At 40.8% G+C, this 17,822-nt stretch overlaps 2 protein-coding genes and 1 long non-coding RNA gene across 6 annotated transcripts in view; 2 read left to right on the top strand and 1 right to left on the bottom strand.

The window, feature by feature from the left end:
* Nucleotides 1-2,044: 2,044 nt before the first annotated feature.
* On the bottom strand, nucleotides 2,045-15,547 carry NUP43 (nucleoporin 43). Of its 3 annotated transcripts, none has more exons than XM_032339269.1 (8): nucleotides 15,375-15,547; nucleotides 12,438-12,560; nucleotides 11,512-11,589; nucleotides 9,734-9,914; nucleotides 6,905-7,040; nucleotides 5,989-6,140; nucleotides 2,910-3,032; nucleotides 2,045-2,396 (listed from the first exon to the last, which is right to left on the bottom strand). In XM_032339269.1, exons 2-8 carry the CDS (start codon nucleotides 12,447-12,449, stop codon nucleotides 2,167-2,169), a joined length of 912 nt encoding a protein of 303 aa, XP_032195160.1. In that variant the 5' UTR covers nucleotides 12,450-12,560; nucleotides 15,375-15,547; the 3' UTR covers nucleotides 2,045-2,166. The 3 variants fall into 3 exon arrangements, with proteins under 3 accessions (XP_032195160.1, XP_032195159.1, XP_032195162.1); XM_032339268.1 differs by lacking the exon at nucleotides 15,375-15,547 and adding an exon at nucleotides 12,874-13,066; XM_032339271.1 differs by lacking the exon at nucleotides 15,375-15,547 and adding an exon at nucleotides 12,732-12,867.
* LOC116588346 lies at nucleotides 2,950-7,271 on the top strand. Its single transcript, XR_004284898.1, has 3 exons — nucleotides 2,950-3,039; nucleotides 5,995-6,174; nucleotides 7,099-7,271. It is a non-coding gene; the product is annotated as an uncharacterized LOC116588346 (long non-coding RNA).
* Nucleotides 15,548-15,749: 202 nt separating the features above from the next.
* Nucleotides 15,750-17,822, top strand: part of PCMT1 (protein-L-isoaspartate (D-aspartate) O-methyltransferase) — a 45,392-nt gene continuing 43,319 nt past the window's right edge. Inside the window, exon 1 of one of the 2 annotated variants that reach the window (XM_032339274.1) lies at nucleotides 15,750-16,050. In XM_032339274.1, coding sequence (XP_032195165.1) covers nucleotides 15,822-16,050 — 229 coding nt within the window. In that variant the 5' untranslated portion in view covers nucleotides 15,750-15,821. The remainder of the gene's footprint in view (nucleotides 16,051-17,822) is intronic. The other variant, XM_032339275.1, reaches the window with a different exon arrangement.

The following is a 17,822-nucleotide window of genomic DNA, read 5'->3' as shown; positions in this document are numbered from 1 at the left end:
CCTGCAGCTCCTCAAAAGAAACTATGTGATAGTTTCATGAATAAAGACAGTGATAATGAACAAATTTATAAATTAGGGTTTATTTATCTTCCATAAAGCTTATGTTTCTTATTAAATCTGGCAGAATTCATCAACTGATAAGAAATTTAACACTATCCAAATGTACTTTCTTTTATTCATGGTTACAAATACCCTTTTTCTTTTTGGTTACAAATACTCTTAAAGCAAAGCTTCAAACCTGAAACTTGTTTGCAGCCTAAGTTAATATTCTAAGCCTACACTTCTGGCTCCCTCCCTCTACCAATTATTTATTATAACAACCTCGGGAAATTGTATGTATTGCTGCTGAAACCTGAGAAGGGTGCTAAGAACGTATATGAATCCTTTAAACTTTTCAGCAGCATATAATGTAAATGAAGGCAAAGGTATAAGTTTGCCATTCAGTGTGCATGAAAAATGTGCCCCCCACCCGAGCTAGTCTTCCAGGAGTGACATCAACTTAGCGCCACCCACAGCAAGGATTTAGCCTACTGAATAGAAAGGAAGTATGCCTAGAAAGTAAGGAAAGGGACGCTGAAGCTTAGGCTGCAGCAAGACATTCATATAAAGGGAAGTGAGTTAAAGGAAAATTAATAGCTATGTTTTTATTATGGAAACCATGTGATTACTGCTGGGGAATGTATATTCATAAATATAACATGCTATATTTCATTTTAATAAATTCTACACACATTGATAGACAGAAAAGGAAATGAAAAGACTATTATTTGATATTTAAAGTACTTAAAAATTTCTTTTGACTTTTTTTTCCTGTAACAAATTACTTCTCTAATAACAGAAAAGTCTTAAAAGTTAGTCTCAGCAATAAAACTATAAACAGATTAAAAATTACTATGGGAACATTTTCTTTCCTTCTCTGATTCTTTGTAATTCAAGTTACCGATTTTATCAAATATTTTTGAGTTAAATTTATATAAAATAGCAGACTGCATATATGTATTCCATTTAAAAATGCTGACAAAAATGCCCAAACCAAAATCCCCCAAGGTAAGGTGGCATAAAAGAATTGACAGTATTTATTAGGACAGAAAAACAAAACTTTACCATAATTACTATCACTGGAATTAATAAAAATGAATAATAATAATGTAAATGAATACACACTTTAATAGCATAATAACAGTGATTTGTCATTAAGGTCTTCATGTTCAATAACATTTAACTAACTTTAGAAAGACAATGCCACAACATTGTTTTTAAGCACGACACATTAACCTGAAACTAATGTAACACTGTGTCAACTATATTCAAAAATAAAACACCTACATGTTAGATTATCATTAACACAGTAGATAAGGACAAAGACAGCAAAATTCTCTACTCTTACCACATCATCATACTCATCTCATACATGTTATCTTTCAATTTTTAGTTTGGAAGTCAGCTCTCTTATTAATATCAAATTCTACTTTATTGCACAACATCCAGTTCAGCATTTGAACTATCTTTTAAAACTAAATAAAAGCAAAAATGCTTAGGAAAAATGTACTTTTCCTTTTTCAAGAAAAATGAATTTGGGTCTAAGCAGTTGAAAGTTCTGTTCAAATCTACTCTAACAGAGGAACCTGTCAAAACTTTTCTTTAAAAACAAAACCTTTAAAAAAATGTGAACACATTTACAAAAGCTTGTCATTTTTACTCTACTCAATTCTTCATGAATTTTATTAATCTTATTAAGGAAATAAAATGTGGGAAGATTCAAGAAAATATCTACCATAAAAAGGATAAATATTAACATTGGCCTGGGCCACCAGGGAGGGGTAAAAGCCACCATAGTGTCATTAAAAATAGGAACCTGTTAGTGGTTTGAGAAAATTATGAAGTCCCCCAACATCAAAAAGAATAGCCTGTTTGAAGGCAATGTCTACATCAACAAAAGGATCCCTCTGATATTCTTCCACAGATTTCAGTTCTCTCTCCATCAGCATTCTCTCTGACTCTGGAACTGTGAGAACATTCAACTGACAAAAGCCAAACGGGGCATCGATATTACCAATGGTTTACTGAAGCTTCCTTTGCAAATTTCACATTTTCCAATAATTTTTATTATTATACTTCGAAAGGCTAACAATATGCTTTACCTGAAATCTTGCAATGACAGTATTTTCATGAAAAAAGTTGTCTAGTAACATAAATCGCTTCTGAATCAGTTCCACAAACAAGACAAGGACCTAAAACATCCAAACTGTTCACAGACAAGGTCCTGCTGGGAAGCAAGCTTGTGATTTCAATACGGTCTTTTGCGGGATCAGTGCTGAGCCAGGAGCTTATAAGAGACTGGTGAACACTAGCCTGGTTACTAATGCTGTGAGATAAAAAAGTACTATTTCTTCCTCCTGCAAGAAAAAAAGGGGAAAACATCTTTCAAAACTACTATTATGTTAGGAAACATCTGAAATTCTACTGATATTTTAAAAAGGCCAGGATCAAAACTTAATTCTCAGAATATCAGGTGATGACTCCATTATCACACATCACCATTTTTCACCAAAGACTCATTCAATGATATTAAATACTCAAATTTCTATGGGATACTATGGGTATCGAATCTGAAGTCTTCAAGTAAGCAGATTTTGACCATCTTTCTGGTGATTCTTTAATGGAGAGTCTTGGAAATGTAGCATGAAGACCCTAGCTGTGCGAAGTGAGCCAGCTATGGCATTTGTAGTCCTCAGCACTACAGCAATAAGCAGCTGATAGATTTCAAGCTCTAGGATACCAGAATTTACCTTGAGGCAGGAGAATGGAAACATTCTATCATTATTTAATGTTAAAAATCTGAGAATTTCCAATGTGGTATTTAAAACTGTAACAAAACTACACACAATATCTTCCTTAAATCCTTTTACCTTGATTAAACAGTGATGATTTTTCAGGTACGTCTGTGGAGGCATCCCAATGCCAGAGGGATCCATCCTCAGAACAAGTAAATAGATGATCTGGGTTGGATGGGTGAAAGTGAACTTCCCACACTAAAAGGTAAGAACCAAGATGCTGAAAACTGTGCAAATGAGTTGAACAAACTTTAAAGCTCTGTCTCTAGGCATCATCTTCCATTAACCTCCATCACATACCTTCAAACCCTAAGTCTGTGATAAAAATCAAAGGCTTCAGAATTAAAGGACAAAATATAATTCTCCAAATGGCTATAACATACAGACAGCATAAAGAAGCCAAGTAAATCTATTTGTGCATTGGGCCAGCAAGTGAATGAAAATAAATGCCAATCATTTGACTTACTACATTTTTTAATGAAAGAATATGACAATGGGATAATTCCTAAAATATATATTTTTAAGATTTTACTTATTTGTCAGAGAGAGAGAGCACACAAAGCAGGGGAATGGCAGGCAGGAGCAAGGAGTCCGATGCAGACTTAATCCCAAGACCCAGGAATCATGACCTGAGCTGATGCTTAACAGACCCAGGTGTCCCTAAAATATTTTTTTAAATTGGTAAGTTCTCTTATTTTCAATTCCTGTGTTATTAACATGTGAAGGTTAGATGCGCCTGAGTGGCTCAGTTGGATAAGCAAGTGACTTTGGCTCAGGTCATGATCCCAGGGTCTTGGGATCAAACCCTGCTTCTCCTTTTCCCTCTGCCCCTCCCCACTGCTCATAGTGTCTCTCTCTCTCTCAAATAAATAAAATCTTAAAATATATATATATGAAGTTTATATTACTGGAAAAACAGAGAAGACCATAAAGATAACATACAAGTGAATTTCTAAGCAGCAGTTCAATTTTGCTTCATGCCAGTATTCTGGATACCTCCAGTATATATCACAGAAATAGCAACTGCTCCTAGCAAACTAAAACCTAGAAATGCTCCCAGAATCTGGACTGTTTCAGATGGAGGGCTTTTAAGAAGCCAATCTGGGATTGAGAACCCTGCAAGTACTAAACTTTAAGGGAACTTTGTGTGTCAGTAGACAAACGGGAGCCAATGACTGGCCAGGACGCCTTAGGAGGTTCTCTGCAGCACACAAATCAAACAGGTAGTCTGTGAACAAGGGTTCTGTGATTCTGGGTAAGAACCTTCAAGAGGCAGCATAGAAAGTGCTGGGGACAAAGCACAGAAAGTATTAGAAGGCACATGCTTGCAAGTGGGCAATTTTTATTCTGACATATACCATAATTAAGCATCAAGCCACAAAACATTACAAGGTCATCTTCCTCAGGAGAACGTGTTCTGGGAAAACCCCTATGTAAAATATATTCATACTGTTTCATTTTAAAAAAAAATGAAGGAAAATAGCCTATAGAACCGTAAGCTGACTGTACAAACCTAGACTCTTAAGTATTTATTTTCAAAGTATAACACAAACTTCTATAATAATACATTTTATTTCTAGCTAAAAGTCAGAATGAATCAAAACAATACATTACAATCTGCTACATCTGTATGTATTGCTTAGCAATACAGGCTGGCAGTTAAAAAGGGACACTGGAAGAAGAGATCTGAAAGTTTCTAGTATTACTACCACTGGGTTAGCCAACATCAGATTCTATGAGGACATACATTATTTTTTATTCTTTTTTCCCCCGGGTATAGTTATAACTAGAAGAGGCAAAATATTTTTATCCTTTTATTTGCTTCTTAAATATAATCTTAAAAATCATTTATCTTTCCAAGGTAATAACGTGAAACTTAAACCGCGACGTTACAATACTGGCATGTTTCTACTTTTGCACTTTAATTCAAGCAAGGCTTACCATAAACTTAAGTCAGAATTTAAAACTATAATCCAGTCATGATATCAAAGATAATGATAAAATGAAAAATTTTTGTCTGGTCAAAAAATCCCCACCAAAATAAAAAAAAAATGAACAAAAAAGGGGACAAGATCCTATATATAAATACTGCTCTTGTTTTAAAAAAAGAGGTACAATAATAAATTGAGGAACACTAGATTAGTCAATATTAAAAATAGCCTACATTTACATGGGAATAGGTCATCCTCTTATAGAGAGTATGGCAATATAAATTGGTATTTTTATGTGTAACAGTTTGATAACATGTATCACAGTTTTATGTTTTGGCTTGCCACTTCTTCTAAAAAATTATCCCAAGAAAATAAGCATATAGGGCGCCTGGGTGGCTCAGCTGGTTAAGCGTCTGCCTTCCCCTCAGGTCATGATCCCAGAGTCCTGGGATCGAGACCTGCATCAGTGGGGAGTCTCCTTCTCCTCCCTTTGTCTGTTGCTCCCCCTGCTTATGCTTTCTCTCTTGGTGTGTCAAATAAAAATATTTAAATCAAAAAAGGAAAGAAAGAAAGAAAAAGAAAAGCACATAAAGATGAACACATAAGGATAATTACTGTGGTTTTGGATAGAATAATGAAACATGTTGAAAAACTTTTTTTTTTTTTTAAGATTTTTTATTTATTTATCAGAGAGAGAGGGGGAGAGAGCAAGCACAGGCAGACAGAATGGCAGGCAGAGGCAGAGGGAGAAGCAGGCTCCCCGCTGAGCAAGGAGCCCGATGTGGGACTTGATCCCAGGACGCTGGGATCATGACCTGAGCCAAAGGCAGCTGCTTAACCAACTGAGCCACCTAGGCGTCCCACATGTTGAAAAACTTAAGCATCTGGGCCGCATGGGTGGTTCAGTCATTGAGCATCTGCCTTCAGCTCAGGTCATGATCCCAGGGTCCAGGGTGGAGCCCTGCATCAGGCTTCCTGCTCTGTGAGAAGCCTGCCTCTCCCTCTCCCCCTCCCCCTGCTTATGTTCCCTCTCTGGCTGTCTCTATCTCTGTCAAATAAAATCTTAAACACTTAAGTGTCAAATAAAAAGGGATTATTATACGTTTATATAATTTAGCCAAAAGCTACTATGTAAAATGATCCCTATGTATCATTATAGAAAGCTGCTTACAATATACCACATTACTACCTGACAAAAACTTACGTATTGCCACAACACTTACTTTCAGCTTCATGAGCCTTCAGCAGAGACACAGGCATAGTGCCTTGTCTAACATCCCAAATACTCAGCATTCCGTCCTGGCCACCAGTAGCTACAACATGCTGCTGGTTGGGATGTCTATCAACACAGTGGAGGGGTACTCGGTCACCAGTCCTTTTATGAGAGACACAAGGACATCAAACATGCTGTGAGTATGATTTATCTTTGCATAATCCATGAAACATGTTTCACTCTAGTAACTAAATGATAACTTTGCGGCTGGAGCAGCTGGCTGATCTTAAATCATGTCAAAAAATTGAGTGCATTAAATATATTTCCAAATATTAGAACTTTGCAATGGAATTAAAGCCAAAGTTATCCCCTCTTCAATTTGGAAACATAAGGAGCATGATAATCTGATGGTAAGATATGCAAACATATTTCCATTTCTTGGCATTTTAAAAACAATATGTACAACTAAGCAGCATATTCTTTACCTTCACCTTATTTAGTATTTTATTTATATAATTACTTTTTCGGTTTGACACATTCTATATTCTTATTAGAGAAGAGAAAACTGCACACACAGAATGGGGATTTTTGCTTAGAAAGAAGTATCCTGGATTGTGTTTTTCATCCAACCACCTCTGGAGTGCACTGTACCTACTATCAGTACAATCATTTGCTGAGCAAAAATAAATTCCCCATTAAATAATATAAACGTCAAAAAGAGATAAAGCCTCTGAATCAACAGGACAAATATTTACTGAATGCAGCACAGCAGCAGCAAGCCCAACAAATTGTACTCGCTTTACCAAATTTAATCAGGGATCATTCTTTCCAAATGCAATTAAAATACAATATGGTTTAAAGTCAGTTGCTATAAACAATTGAAATTAATTTTGCATTACCCTAGTGAATTACAAATGACAACTTACAGTGATAATATCTGAGAGGGCTCATTTCCTTGTTTTCTGAAATCCCATATTTTTAACTGCCCAATTGAATTTACTGTAAGAATCTCAGGAGTTCGAAGGAAGGTTACAGCATGGAGTGTACTGCTATCTGCATTGTCTACAAATTAAGAAAACAGTAGTGTGTGTTAGTAAGTCCTGCTTTTCCTTTTGCATAGCCAAGGAAACAGTCAACAAAACCAAAAGAGAACTGACAGAATGGGAGAAGATATTTGCAAATGACATGTCAAATAAAGAGCTGGTATCCAAAATCAAGAAAGAACTTAACAAACTCAACAGCCAAAGAACAAATAATCCAATCAAGAAGGGGTCAGAAGACACGGACACTTCTGCAAAGACATCCAAATGGCCAAAAGACACATGAAAAAGTGCTCAACATCACTGGCCATCAGGTAAATACAAATCAAAACCACAGTGAGATACCACCTCACACGAGTCAGAATGGAGAAAAATAACAAGTCAGGAAACGACAGATGTTGGCGAGGATGAGAGGAAAAAGGAACCCTCCTACACTGTTGGTGCACTCTTGAAAACAGTATGGAGGTTCCTCTAAAAGTTGGAAATAGAGTACCCTACGACCCAGCAATTGCACTACTGGGTATTTACCCTAAAGATACAAATATAGGGATCCAAAGGGGACACGTGCACCCCAATGTTTATAGCAGCAATGTTCACAATAGCCAAACTATGGAAAGAACCTAGATGTCCATCAACAGATGAATGGATAAAGATGCGGTGTGTGTGTGTACATATATATATACACACACATACATAACGGAATATCATGCAGCCATCAAAAAACTGAAATCTTGCCATTTGCAGCAACGTGAATGGAACTAGAGGGTATTATGCTAAGCGAAATAAGTCAATCAGAGAAAGACAGTTATCATATGATCTCTCTGATATGAGGAATTTGAGGGGCAGGGTGAGGGGTCGTGGGGTGTTAGGGAAGGAAAAAATGAAACAAGGTGGGATCAGGAGGGAGACACACCATAAGAGACTCTTAATCTCAGGAAACAAATTGAGGGTTGCTGGGGGGTTGGGGGAGGTAGGGATAGGGTGGCTGGCTTATGGACACCGGGGAGGGAGGGTATGTGCTATGGTGAGCGCTGTGAAATGTGTAAGCCTGATGATTCACAGACCTGTACCCCTGCAGCAAATAATACATTATGCATTAAAAAAAAAGTCCTGCTTTTCCACAAAATTCTTAAATCGAATTCCTTCCATTGATTGAAATATTACAGGTGAACTTTTAAATAAGTCAGTTTAATTTCTATAGAAAAATGCACATTAAAATAGACTCTCCTTTGATAGAAAAATATCACTTATAGAACATCTGTTTTCTAGTCAACATAGTTTTCACAAATTTCTCCATAGTTTTCACAAATGGAGAAATTACCCTCCATTGCTGATACAGCTATTCACGTTCCTCTGTATCTAATTTTATATCTCCCACTAGTGCTTAACCCAGAACCTCCAAACCCAATGCTTCCTATAAAGTTCATTCTGAACTTGTATCATTTGGCCAACTCATCTCAAATCTATTCATTTTTGGGGTCACCTGGCTTACTCAGTTGGTACAGCATGCAACTCTTGATCTCAGGGATGTAAGTTCAAGCCCCATGTTGGGCATAGAGATTACTTAAAAATAAAATCTTAAGGGATGCCTGGGTGGTTCTTCAGTTAAGCATCTGCTTTTGGCTCAGGTCATGATACCAGGGTCCTGAATAAATCCCTGCATCAGGCTCCCTGATCAGTGGGGAGCCTGCTTCTCCCTCTCCCTCTGCCTTCCCCACTCTGGTGCTTGCTCTCTCCTCTCATGTTCCCTCTCTCTCTCAGATTAATTAGTGGAATCTTAAAAAAAAAAAAAAAAAAAAAAGGTAAGTAAGTAAATAAATAAAATCTTAAAAAAAAAAATCTCTTCATCTTTAGCCTCATAAACTCTCTTCTCCATGAAGTCCTTCCGGACTGGTATACACGGGTCCTTTCCCTTTTCCTAGAGTGTTTAAGCTTGTACCACATAATTTAACATATACTTCTAGATATTGTTTTGTGACACTCCTCCACACTCCAGGTAATGGTCCTTAACTGTTAAATAAGTGTTCTTCAAAACTATAAATAAATAGAGTAATACCACAAAAAAACTCATTCATGGGCTGAATCCACAGAGGTTCTGATTCAGGAGGTCTAGGGTGGTAGGTTGTTAAAACTACTGTCAGGCAAATCTGTCTTTAGCACAGTTGAGAACTAACTAGACTAACTCTTCTCAAGCTCAGCAAGGAGTAGATCATCCCCTTGACCGAAAAGTTCCAGTGGCTCCTTAGTGATCCACCTAACAAAATGTGACCTCGGTAGCTATGCATCACTTTTCCCAACCTGGCCCCAATTCAATTCTCTTGCTTCATCTGTCACCTTTCCTACCTAAGTATCGTTAAGTATTGATAACTATGCTTTTTGTCCTTCTCTAAGTGGACCTATCCTGCCTCCGTGTTATTCCCTTTGTTTGGTATGCCATCGTTTAGTATTACTTACGGTCTAGAACCTAGATTCAATTAATTGCCACTTGTTCCTCAATTCTTAGAGAATCCCCACAGGCCACAACAAAACAAACAAAAACAAAATAGTTTCTCCTGTGTAGTCACTCATTCATACTTGCCTTAGCAACATATTGTCTTGTAAAGGGATCCCACTTTATATCTTTTTACATCCTTCAAACACTTAGCATTGGGTCTGCTTAGCACATGGTAGGTGCTCAACTGTTATGGGATAAAAAAGAAGGATGATTTTTCTTACCTATGGTTCTCACGGCCTCCTTGTGATCGGCTCTGAAGAGATTTATCCGACCATCTTCTCCAACGGTGACAATTTCGGGGTTGCTGCACACAACACCTGTGCATGGTGCACTGCCACAGGAAGGACTGCCCGGACCTGTGTGGTAGTGAGCGGCTGTCCACTGCTGGCTGACTGACAGAGTCTAGGTGTCAGAAATGAGAATAGGATGAATCAAAGCAAAGCCTTAAAAACTAGCACTTTTGCCTGGATAGATTATCCCATACCCCTCTAGAAAAAGAGTAACTCTTTTTTCCTTTGTATTTCTGGACACTAAAGCCTAGAAACTACTTCCATCGAAGTTCTGTATACACGGGGCGCCTGAGTGGCTAAGTCAGTTAAGCGTCTACCTTCGGCTCAGGTTATGATCCCAGGGTCCTGGGACTGAGCCCTGAACTGGGCTCCCTGCTCGGCCGGGAAGTCTGCTTCTCCTTCTCCCTCTCCCCTGGTTTGTGTTCCCTCTCTCACTGTCTCTCTCTCTCTGTGTCAAATAAATAAATAAATAAATAAATAAATAAATAAAAAAAATATTTTTTTAAAGATATTTTATTTATTTGACACAGAGAGAGAGACAGTGAGAGAGGGAACACAAGCCAGGGGAGAGGGAGAAGGAGAAGCAGACTTCCCGGCCGAGCAGGGAGCCCTGATAACCATGGATCCTGGGACCATGACCCGGGCCCAAGGCAGATGCCCAATGACTAAGCCAACCAGGCGCCCTAATAAATAAAATCTTAAAAAAAAAAAAAAAAAAAGTTCTGTATACACTGGATTAGATTTAAAAAATGCTACTCAATATCAAACTTATCTCAAAGAAATGGTTTAGGTACCAGACAGTTGTGTGTTCAAAAGCAACTCTAAATTCTTTTTTTTTTTTTTTTTTTTAAGATTTTATTTACTTATTTGTGAGAGAGAGTCCAAGAGCACAAGTAGGGGGAGCAGCAAGCAGAGGGAGAAGCAAGCTCCCTGCTGAGCAAGGAGCCTGTTGCGGGACTTGATCCCAGGACCCTGGGAACATGACCTGAGCCAAAGGCAGACGTTTAACCGGGTCATCCAGGAGTCCCTAACAGCAATTCTAAATTCTTAAGGGAATTAGCCTACATCTAAGAAAGAAATCTCTAGGGTTTTCTAACTGAAACCATTAGGAAAAATACTTAAGAAGATCTGGGTCTTATATTTATTAGGCATGCCTGTTAGGAAGATGAACTTTACTAGCCTAAAAATCCAAATGAGCACTCTCTTCTAGCAACTTAAAAATGTTACTACAAATGGGGCTATTTTAAAGGACTGCCCTACCACTATGAAGGTCACCACTTGGGCTTTTAATACACAAGAAAGGCATTGATAAAATGTCTTTATAGTGCATCCTTTCTTCTAATTAAAACCTACGTTCTATCCACAGAAGCAAAGTAGCTGTCCCTGTTCTCTCTCATGATACCTGAGCTAGAAGGTGCTCCTTCTTTGAAAGATCAGAATAGTAACTTGGGAAATTACTTGCCAGAAAACCATATCGATAGCTGTGTACTAACAGAATTGAAGAGGTATCTACTTTCAATAACAGCTTACACAAACCTGGTGCAAGAATTTTTATTTATTATCTGCTAAAAGACAGGTAATACTGTATTTCTCCCCTCCATATTTTGAGTATGAAACTTAACTTGTGTCATTATTATATACAACCTAGATTAGGCCTCCTTAAAAATAATTAAAATATAAATTCAGCTTTTGAGCAAAAAATTCTTTACCTGGTTATTTGGATGGTGAAGGAAAACTGTTACACATCCTGTTGATGAAGCCGCTACTATTCTTTCCTGGTCAAAAAACTAAACAGAAAATTCTTGCTTGTTATAGATTCAGAAATGTTGATTGGGGGGGGGGCTATTTGTTTGACTCAATTAGTAGTATAACAATTTAAAAATGCAAACAGCCTATAAATGCTAAACAAATAAAACGTGATGATGGATCTGAAAAGTCAAAACCACTACACAAATGAAAAGATTTTCATGAAGAATAAATAACAAAGTTTTCCCCCTCAACTCCTTCACCTATAACTGGTTTAATTTTGGACTATCACCATAGAGGTTTAGAAAATAATCATTCTCAGGGTTAGGCAGTTTTCTATAGAAGAAAATGCAGGGACTCTTAAGTCCTACAGACCAGGATTTGAAAACTTAATTCCATTTCCCCCACTTTACCGGCTTTGAGACATTGGCCAAGTTAAGTTCTTTAAGCCTTAGTTAACCTTTAAAATGGAAGAACTAATCCCCACTTAGGGGGTTGTTATAAGAAATCAAAAAGCAAAACCATGTAAAGTACCTTAGGTATTTGTCCCATAGTGACATAAAACACCTGATTTACAGGACGTGATGAAAATTAGGCTTTTGTAAAGCACCCCAAATACTGTTTGGCATACAGTAGATGGCCAGCTAATTAAGCAAACAAATAAATCAGGATTTTAAAAAGTCTGATTAAATTCACATCCCCTCCGCCAGTTCTGATTCTGCTATTAAGTAGTTATATAATTAACATTAGCAAACCATAACCTACAGAGAACTCAGTTTCCTGTAAACCCTGAATAACAGCAGCAGACAAACTTTAAGGTCCTTTGCACCTCTAAATATTATTACTCTCAGTTTTTTAGAAGTTAGCTGTGGATATTACACAGACTTACCTGTAAATCCATTACATCGCCATGGTGTCTGATATCACACAATAACTGATGGTCTCCTTCAAACCCTCCATCAGAGTCCAAGTTCCCAAAATCTCCAATAGACCACAGTGAAACATAATTTTCCTGTAAAGCAGAAAGTTTCCTCTTGAGATGAAATTTACATCAAACTGTTTAACAGTAAAATCTGTCTTGCCTTCAAGCACCTTCCTTTTAAAGCATCTCAGATCACTGGAAGGTGACAGTTTAAAACACGAGGTTCGAGGTTCAAGCACATCATCGATGGCTCTGAGTTACCGGACAAGAGAACCTAAGACGGGAACTTGGGGACGGAGATGGCGAGAGGAGCCAGAAGGCGAGAGCTCGCGCGCGGACCGCCAGCGGCGCGGTTCCAGGAGAAAGGGGGAAGCAGGAGCTTCTCGCCCAGGAGCGGAGGTACCTCATTGTCCCAAGAGCCCGCAGCGAAGGTATCCGCGGTCTGCAGGCTTCCCGGAGGTACCGGTCGCCAGCGGGTTTTGCTGATTTTCTGAGACACAAACTTAGCATAAATCTCCTCCATTGCAAACCAACTGAGACAGGTACAGCCAGAACACAGCGCGCGCCTCTGAGCCCCGCCCCTTCCCGTGGAGTCCTGATTGGGCCGGACCTTACAAGGCGGACGGTGGCTGCGGAGAGCCAATTCTCGTCCTTCGGTAATGCGGGTACCATCAACACCCAAGCGGAAGGAAGTTGGGCCGCCTTCCTCACCTAAGTGCCTTTGAACAGAGTCCTCAAAGTCAGTATAGGAACACCGAAACGGTGCATTTGTGCAATAATCGTGCAACGTAAGACAAATTTAAGAGCAAAACCAAAACAAAATCAATGCAAGAGGAACCACCTAGTAGCTTCACCCATTCAGTTTTGTATCTCAGCACCCATAGAAAATACTAAAAATCCTTAAATTCTTATAGAAGTACGTTCACTACTGTACAAACTCATTCTAAAGCTCTCCCTTTTTGTCTCTCAAGCAAATACTTTGCTAATTGTTTATTATTATTTGCTTAGTTGTTAATACACACTGTCAGAACCTGGAGTTGGAATTCTAAAAACTCCAAAACTTAGTTTTGACATCCACTGCCTAGCTGTGTAAACTTACTCAATTCATTTAAGCATGTAATGAATGAGTTTGATACATAATGTCAACAGTTTTAGGAATTAGTGCTCTAGGTTCCTGCTTCTGTGCTTCGAATGACCTACAGTATCCTTTTATTCTTCTCTACTTCTTAGAATCCTGGTCATCCTTCAAGGACTGGTTCCTTCCCCTGTCTTTTCTTGATGACTCCAGCCCATGATGTTGTAAATAAGCATAGCTCTTGACTTTTGGACCAGAATAGTACTTAAATTTTGCCCTCTGCTGCCTGTTTTCTTTCAAAGCAGATCTCCCCAATTAGCATGCAAATCGTATTGCATACAAAAGGTATCACTGACTTAAAAAAAAAATTTTTTTTTAAACTCTCCTTTATACTACATTGGTAACTGTGTCTTGGTTGTTCCTTTAAAAGTTAGTCCTAGGGGTGCCTGGGAGGCTCAGTGGATTAAGCCACTGCCTTCGGCTCAGGTCACGATGGGGGGGGGGGCGGTGTTCCTGGGATCGAGTCCTGCGTTGGGCTCTCTGCTCAGCGGGGAGCCTGCTCCCTCCTCTCTCTGCCTGCCTGTGATCTCCCTCTGTCAAACAAATAAACAAATTCTTTAAAAAAAAATAAATAAAAATAAAAGTTAGTCCTAGTTCACACCCACAGCTTATGGAAGCACAACATGTAGATGTGATCTGTCTAATCAGCTTTAGAGGCTTACCAGGCTCTTGTTGAGAGTAGACTCATTTTGTTCTTTTAACTAGAATACTGGAAAATTGCATAGATTAGATAGAAAACTAGTAGAGGCCCAAATCGACAATTTTATTTCTAATATTAAAGAACACTAAGGTGTTTCCTTAGGGCAGTAGGCAGTGCATTGGTCTCATAAAGAACGCTGCTTTGTTGTTGTTTTTGTTTTAAAGATTTTTATTTATTTGACAGAGAGAAAGAGACATTGAGAGAGGAGATGAGGTGGAGGCGGGTGGGGAGAAGCAGGCTTCCCCCAGAGCAGGGAGCCCAGTGGGGGTCTCCATCCCAGGGCCCTGGGATCATGAACTGAGCCGAAGGCAGACGATTAATGACAGAGCCACCCAGGCGCCCCAAGAGCACTGTTTTTAATGTGGTTTCCTTTGTCACAGAATCCCAGAAAACAGGTAATGTACAAGTATATCTTTGGAGTTTTCAGGCTGAGTGTTTCATTTGACAAAATCTGATGAGAACTGGAATTTGAAAGTCATTGCTCATGCAGTAGCCTAGAGGTCTTGACGTTGCTTTGTTCTTGAAAGTTTATTGGACTAAATGATAACTGGATTCTGTCATTCTCAATTCAGATTAGGAGGCAGCAAGTTGGATGTGACGGGCAATGTTCCCAGTCAGCTTCCCGAACGAACTGTCTTGCAGGGCTGATAGCGATAAAGCTGTGTCCAGTCTAACGGTGGAATTTGTGGGGATTAATTAGCTGAAAATGCACACTATTGGGAGAAAAGAACATTTTCCATTAGATACTGTGGTAATTTTAGCCGATTGCACTGTTTGCAGGAGCAAAGCATTCCCACGCTCCACCCCTTCCCCCAGCCTTGCTATTATGGTGTTCTTCCACTCTTCGAGTGTGTGCTTTAGAGTTGAGAACAAACCAGGGTCGCAAAGTTTCTGTTAACCAAACACTGATGCACTTGTCACAATGCCAGAGACTCAGTACTCGGGTGAAAGAGGGCCTTTGCCCTCGGGTTCCATTATGATTATTCAGGCTCCACCACACGCAGCTCTTACTTTAACGGACCTAAATATTAGACAACTGGGTTGGGTGAGGAGTACGGAGGAAGCCCACCGTCTAACAATCTGGACAGCTATAGGAGCAGACCCGTTGCTCGCAACAGCTGACTCGGCTGCGACTACGGAGTTACCGGCAGCGGCGTAACCAGTTCAGGCATACGCGGCGTCACGAACCGGTCCCATCGTCGTGCAACCGCGCTCGGTAACCAAGGCCGCAGTCAGGCACGCGACCGACTGCGCCGGGGTCCGCCCCGCCTGGCCGCAGGGCGAACTCAGCAAGTTGGCGGGGGTGCGCATCCCGAGGCCTCAGAGAGGGGGCACGCACTGGCGGCGGCGGCGGCGGCGGCGGCGGCGCTGACTCAGCCCGGGCTCCCAGCCGGCCCGCAGCAGCCGCAACAGCCACAAGCGCAGGCGGCGGGGCACGCGGCCACTTCTGCCCGCGGCCCCACCCCGCCGCACCCGAGGCCGCACAGCGTCACAGAGCGCATGCGTGCCGCGGGGGATGCCGGGAGCGCGCAGTGGCGGCACCGGCGGCGACAGCAGTCGCAGCGGAGACTACAGCGGGGACGCGAGCGGGGCGGTGACCGTGTGGGAGGTGGTCTCACTCTTGGGGAAGCTGCTGGGTACCGTCGCCGCGCTGAAGGTGGTTCTGTACCTGCTCCGGGTGTGCTTAGCGATGGCCTGGAAATCCGGCGGCGCCAGCCACTCGGAGCTAATCCACAATCTCCGCAGTAAGTGCCACCCCCGCCCAATGTGGGGCAACTGGGCCAGGCGAGGCCTGTACTGGGTCCCCCTGGGCGGTCAGGAACGCTCTGTCTACGCCCCCGCGCCGTGCCGGCTGGAGGGTACGGTGCAGTGTTGCACCAGCAGTGTCGAGCGGCGTGCCGTTGCTATCGCCTCCCCCGGGGACCTGTCACTCATTGGCGACGTGAACTGGAAGAGTAGAGAAAGAGCCACGGGCCGCTCTTGGTGGGGCAGGGGCAAGCGTCCCCCCACGGGTCTGGGGGAGGGGTTGCGACACAGGTGGTGGGGCTGTCACTCGAGTTAGCCGCCTGCTCGTTCGGTTCTGGCGGGCGAGGGGCGTGCCCTCCGGGTGGGGAGATGTTGGCCTAGCGTAGGGGCTGGGCTGGGTCGGAGGGGACTCCACCTTCGACCCCCGCGTGGTCTCGCCTTCCTCCTCCTTAATCCGCCTCACTGTAAGCTTTCTCTCCTTCCTATACAGCCTCCCCCGCCCTCCATTTTTTCCTCTGGAGGGAGATGCCGCCGTCTGATACAGGCGAGGGGAGGGAGGGAAAGATGAGAGTATTGTCATTGCGGATGCTGGGAGAAATTTCTGGGGCGGCTGTCCAGTGGAAATCTTCGTGGGGGGCGGAGGAAGAAATAATCAGAGGATGCTGTTCCTGAGAGACTTGTGTTTCAGGAGCTTTTAGAGGTCCTCGATCCAGCTAATAATTGTATGTGTGGAACGTTAGGACTTTATTTCAAGGCAGTTTCTTTACCTCATTCTCTTTAGTTATTGTATTACTTCCTTTTCGATAATTTTGAGGTGAGATGAGTGCTGTGTTACTTACTTTTTTAAAATCGAGGACCGCAGTCTGTAATCCCTTCACTCTAGTCAGAATTTGTATCACTCTGTTTGCCACCAACTTTGTAAATAATCGTATCCTGCCATGTGGTATTTTTAATTGTCATATGTTATTTAGCTTTTCTTGTGTTTGTCGTGTTTCCTAAATCGAATTGCAACTTCCCGGAGGGTTAGGACTTTCGTGTTTTGGAACTCTCTCAACTTACACTCATTCGTTTTTTCATAAATGCAATTAAATATACATTACATGCTTGGATCTGTGCTAGGAATACCAGATGAGTGACAGAAATAAATATCCTCATTTGGCACGTGGTTAGTACTTAATATTAGACGTTTGACTATTTTTTATTACATTATTTAAACATTTTATAATTGTGTCCTTTGTGTTTATTAATGAAGAATGTTTAGAATTCAAAAATCTGTCAAGCCTATCCAGTCTTCATTTTATGGAAGGACACTTGAGTGGAAGTGGACATTTATATATGCTGGGGCCGTATTTTTTTTTTTTTAATATAGAAGTTGTTTAAGACTTTTTTTGTTATGTTTAAAGATTTTATTTATTTGACAGAGACACAGTGAGAAAGAAAACACAAGTAGAGGGAGTGGGAGAGGGAGAAGCAGGCTTCCTGAGGAGCAGGGAGCCTGATGTGGGGCCTGCATCCAAAAACCCTGGGATCATGACCTTAGGCAAAGGCAGACTCTTAACAGCTGAGCCACCCAGGGACCCCTGAGGCAGTGTTTTTAAGTGTGATTTAGGTTTCCATGGATTACACATAAACTCAATATGTTATAATTTAACAACATTACTTAAAAATGATCTAGTGCCTACAGTTTTAGTGAACACATCCAAAACATTCACAAATTGCACAAATTGTGACTAAGTAATTTTCCACTGGTAACTTGTCACAGTAGACACTT

The sequence above is a fragment of the Mustela erminea genome, chromosome 4 (assembly GCF_009829155.1).
Source record: "Mustela erminea isolate mMusErm1 chromosome 4, mMusErm1.Pri, whole genome shotgun sequence".
NCBI lineage: Eukaryota > Metazoa > Chordata > Mammalia > Carnivora > Mustelidae > Mustela > Mustela erminea.
The sequence above is the reverse complement of the archived record's forward strand: the minus strand, read 5'-3'. Positions and strand labels throughout refer to the sequence as shown.

Bases quoted from the DNA above. Each gene is read 5' to 3' on its own strand.
- NUP43 (XM_032339268.1), bottom strand. From the start codon at position 12,993: ATGGAGGAGATTTATGCTAAGTTTGTGTCTCAGAAAATCAGCAAAACC. The intron at 12,561-12,873 runs GTACCTCCGCTC...TCTGCTTTACAG, and splicing joins CGGGCTCTTGGGACAATGAG to GAAAATTATGTTTCACTGTG. The intron at 7,041-9,733 runs GTAAGAAAAATC...CTTAATTTGTAG, and splicing joins GGAGGCCGTGAGAACCATAG to ACAATGCAGATAGCAGTACA.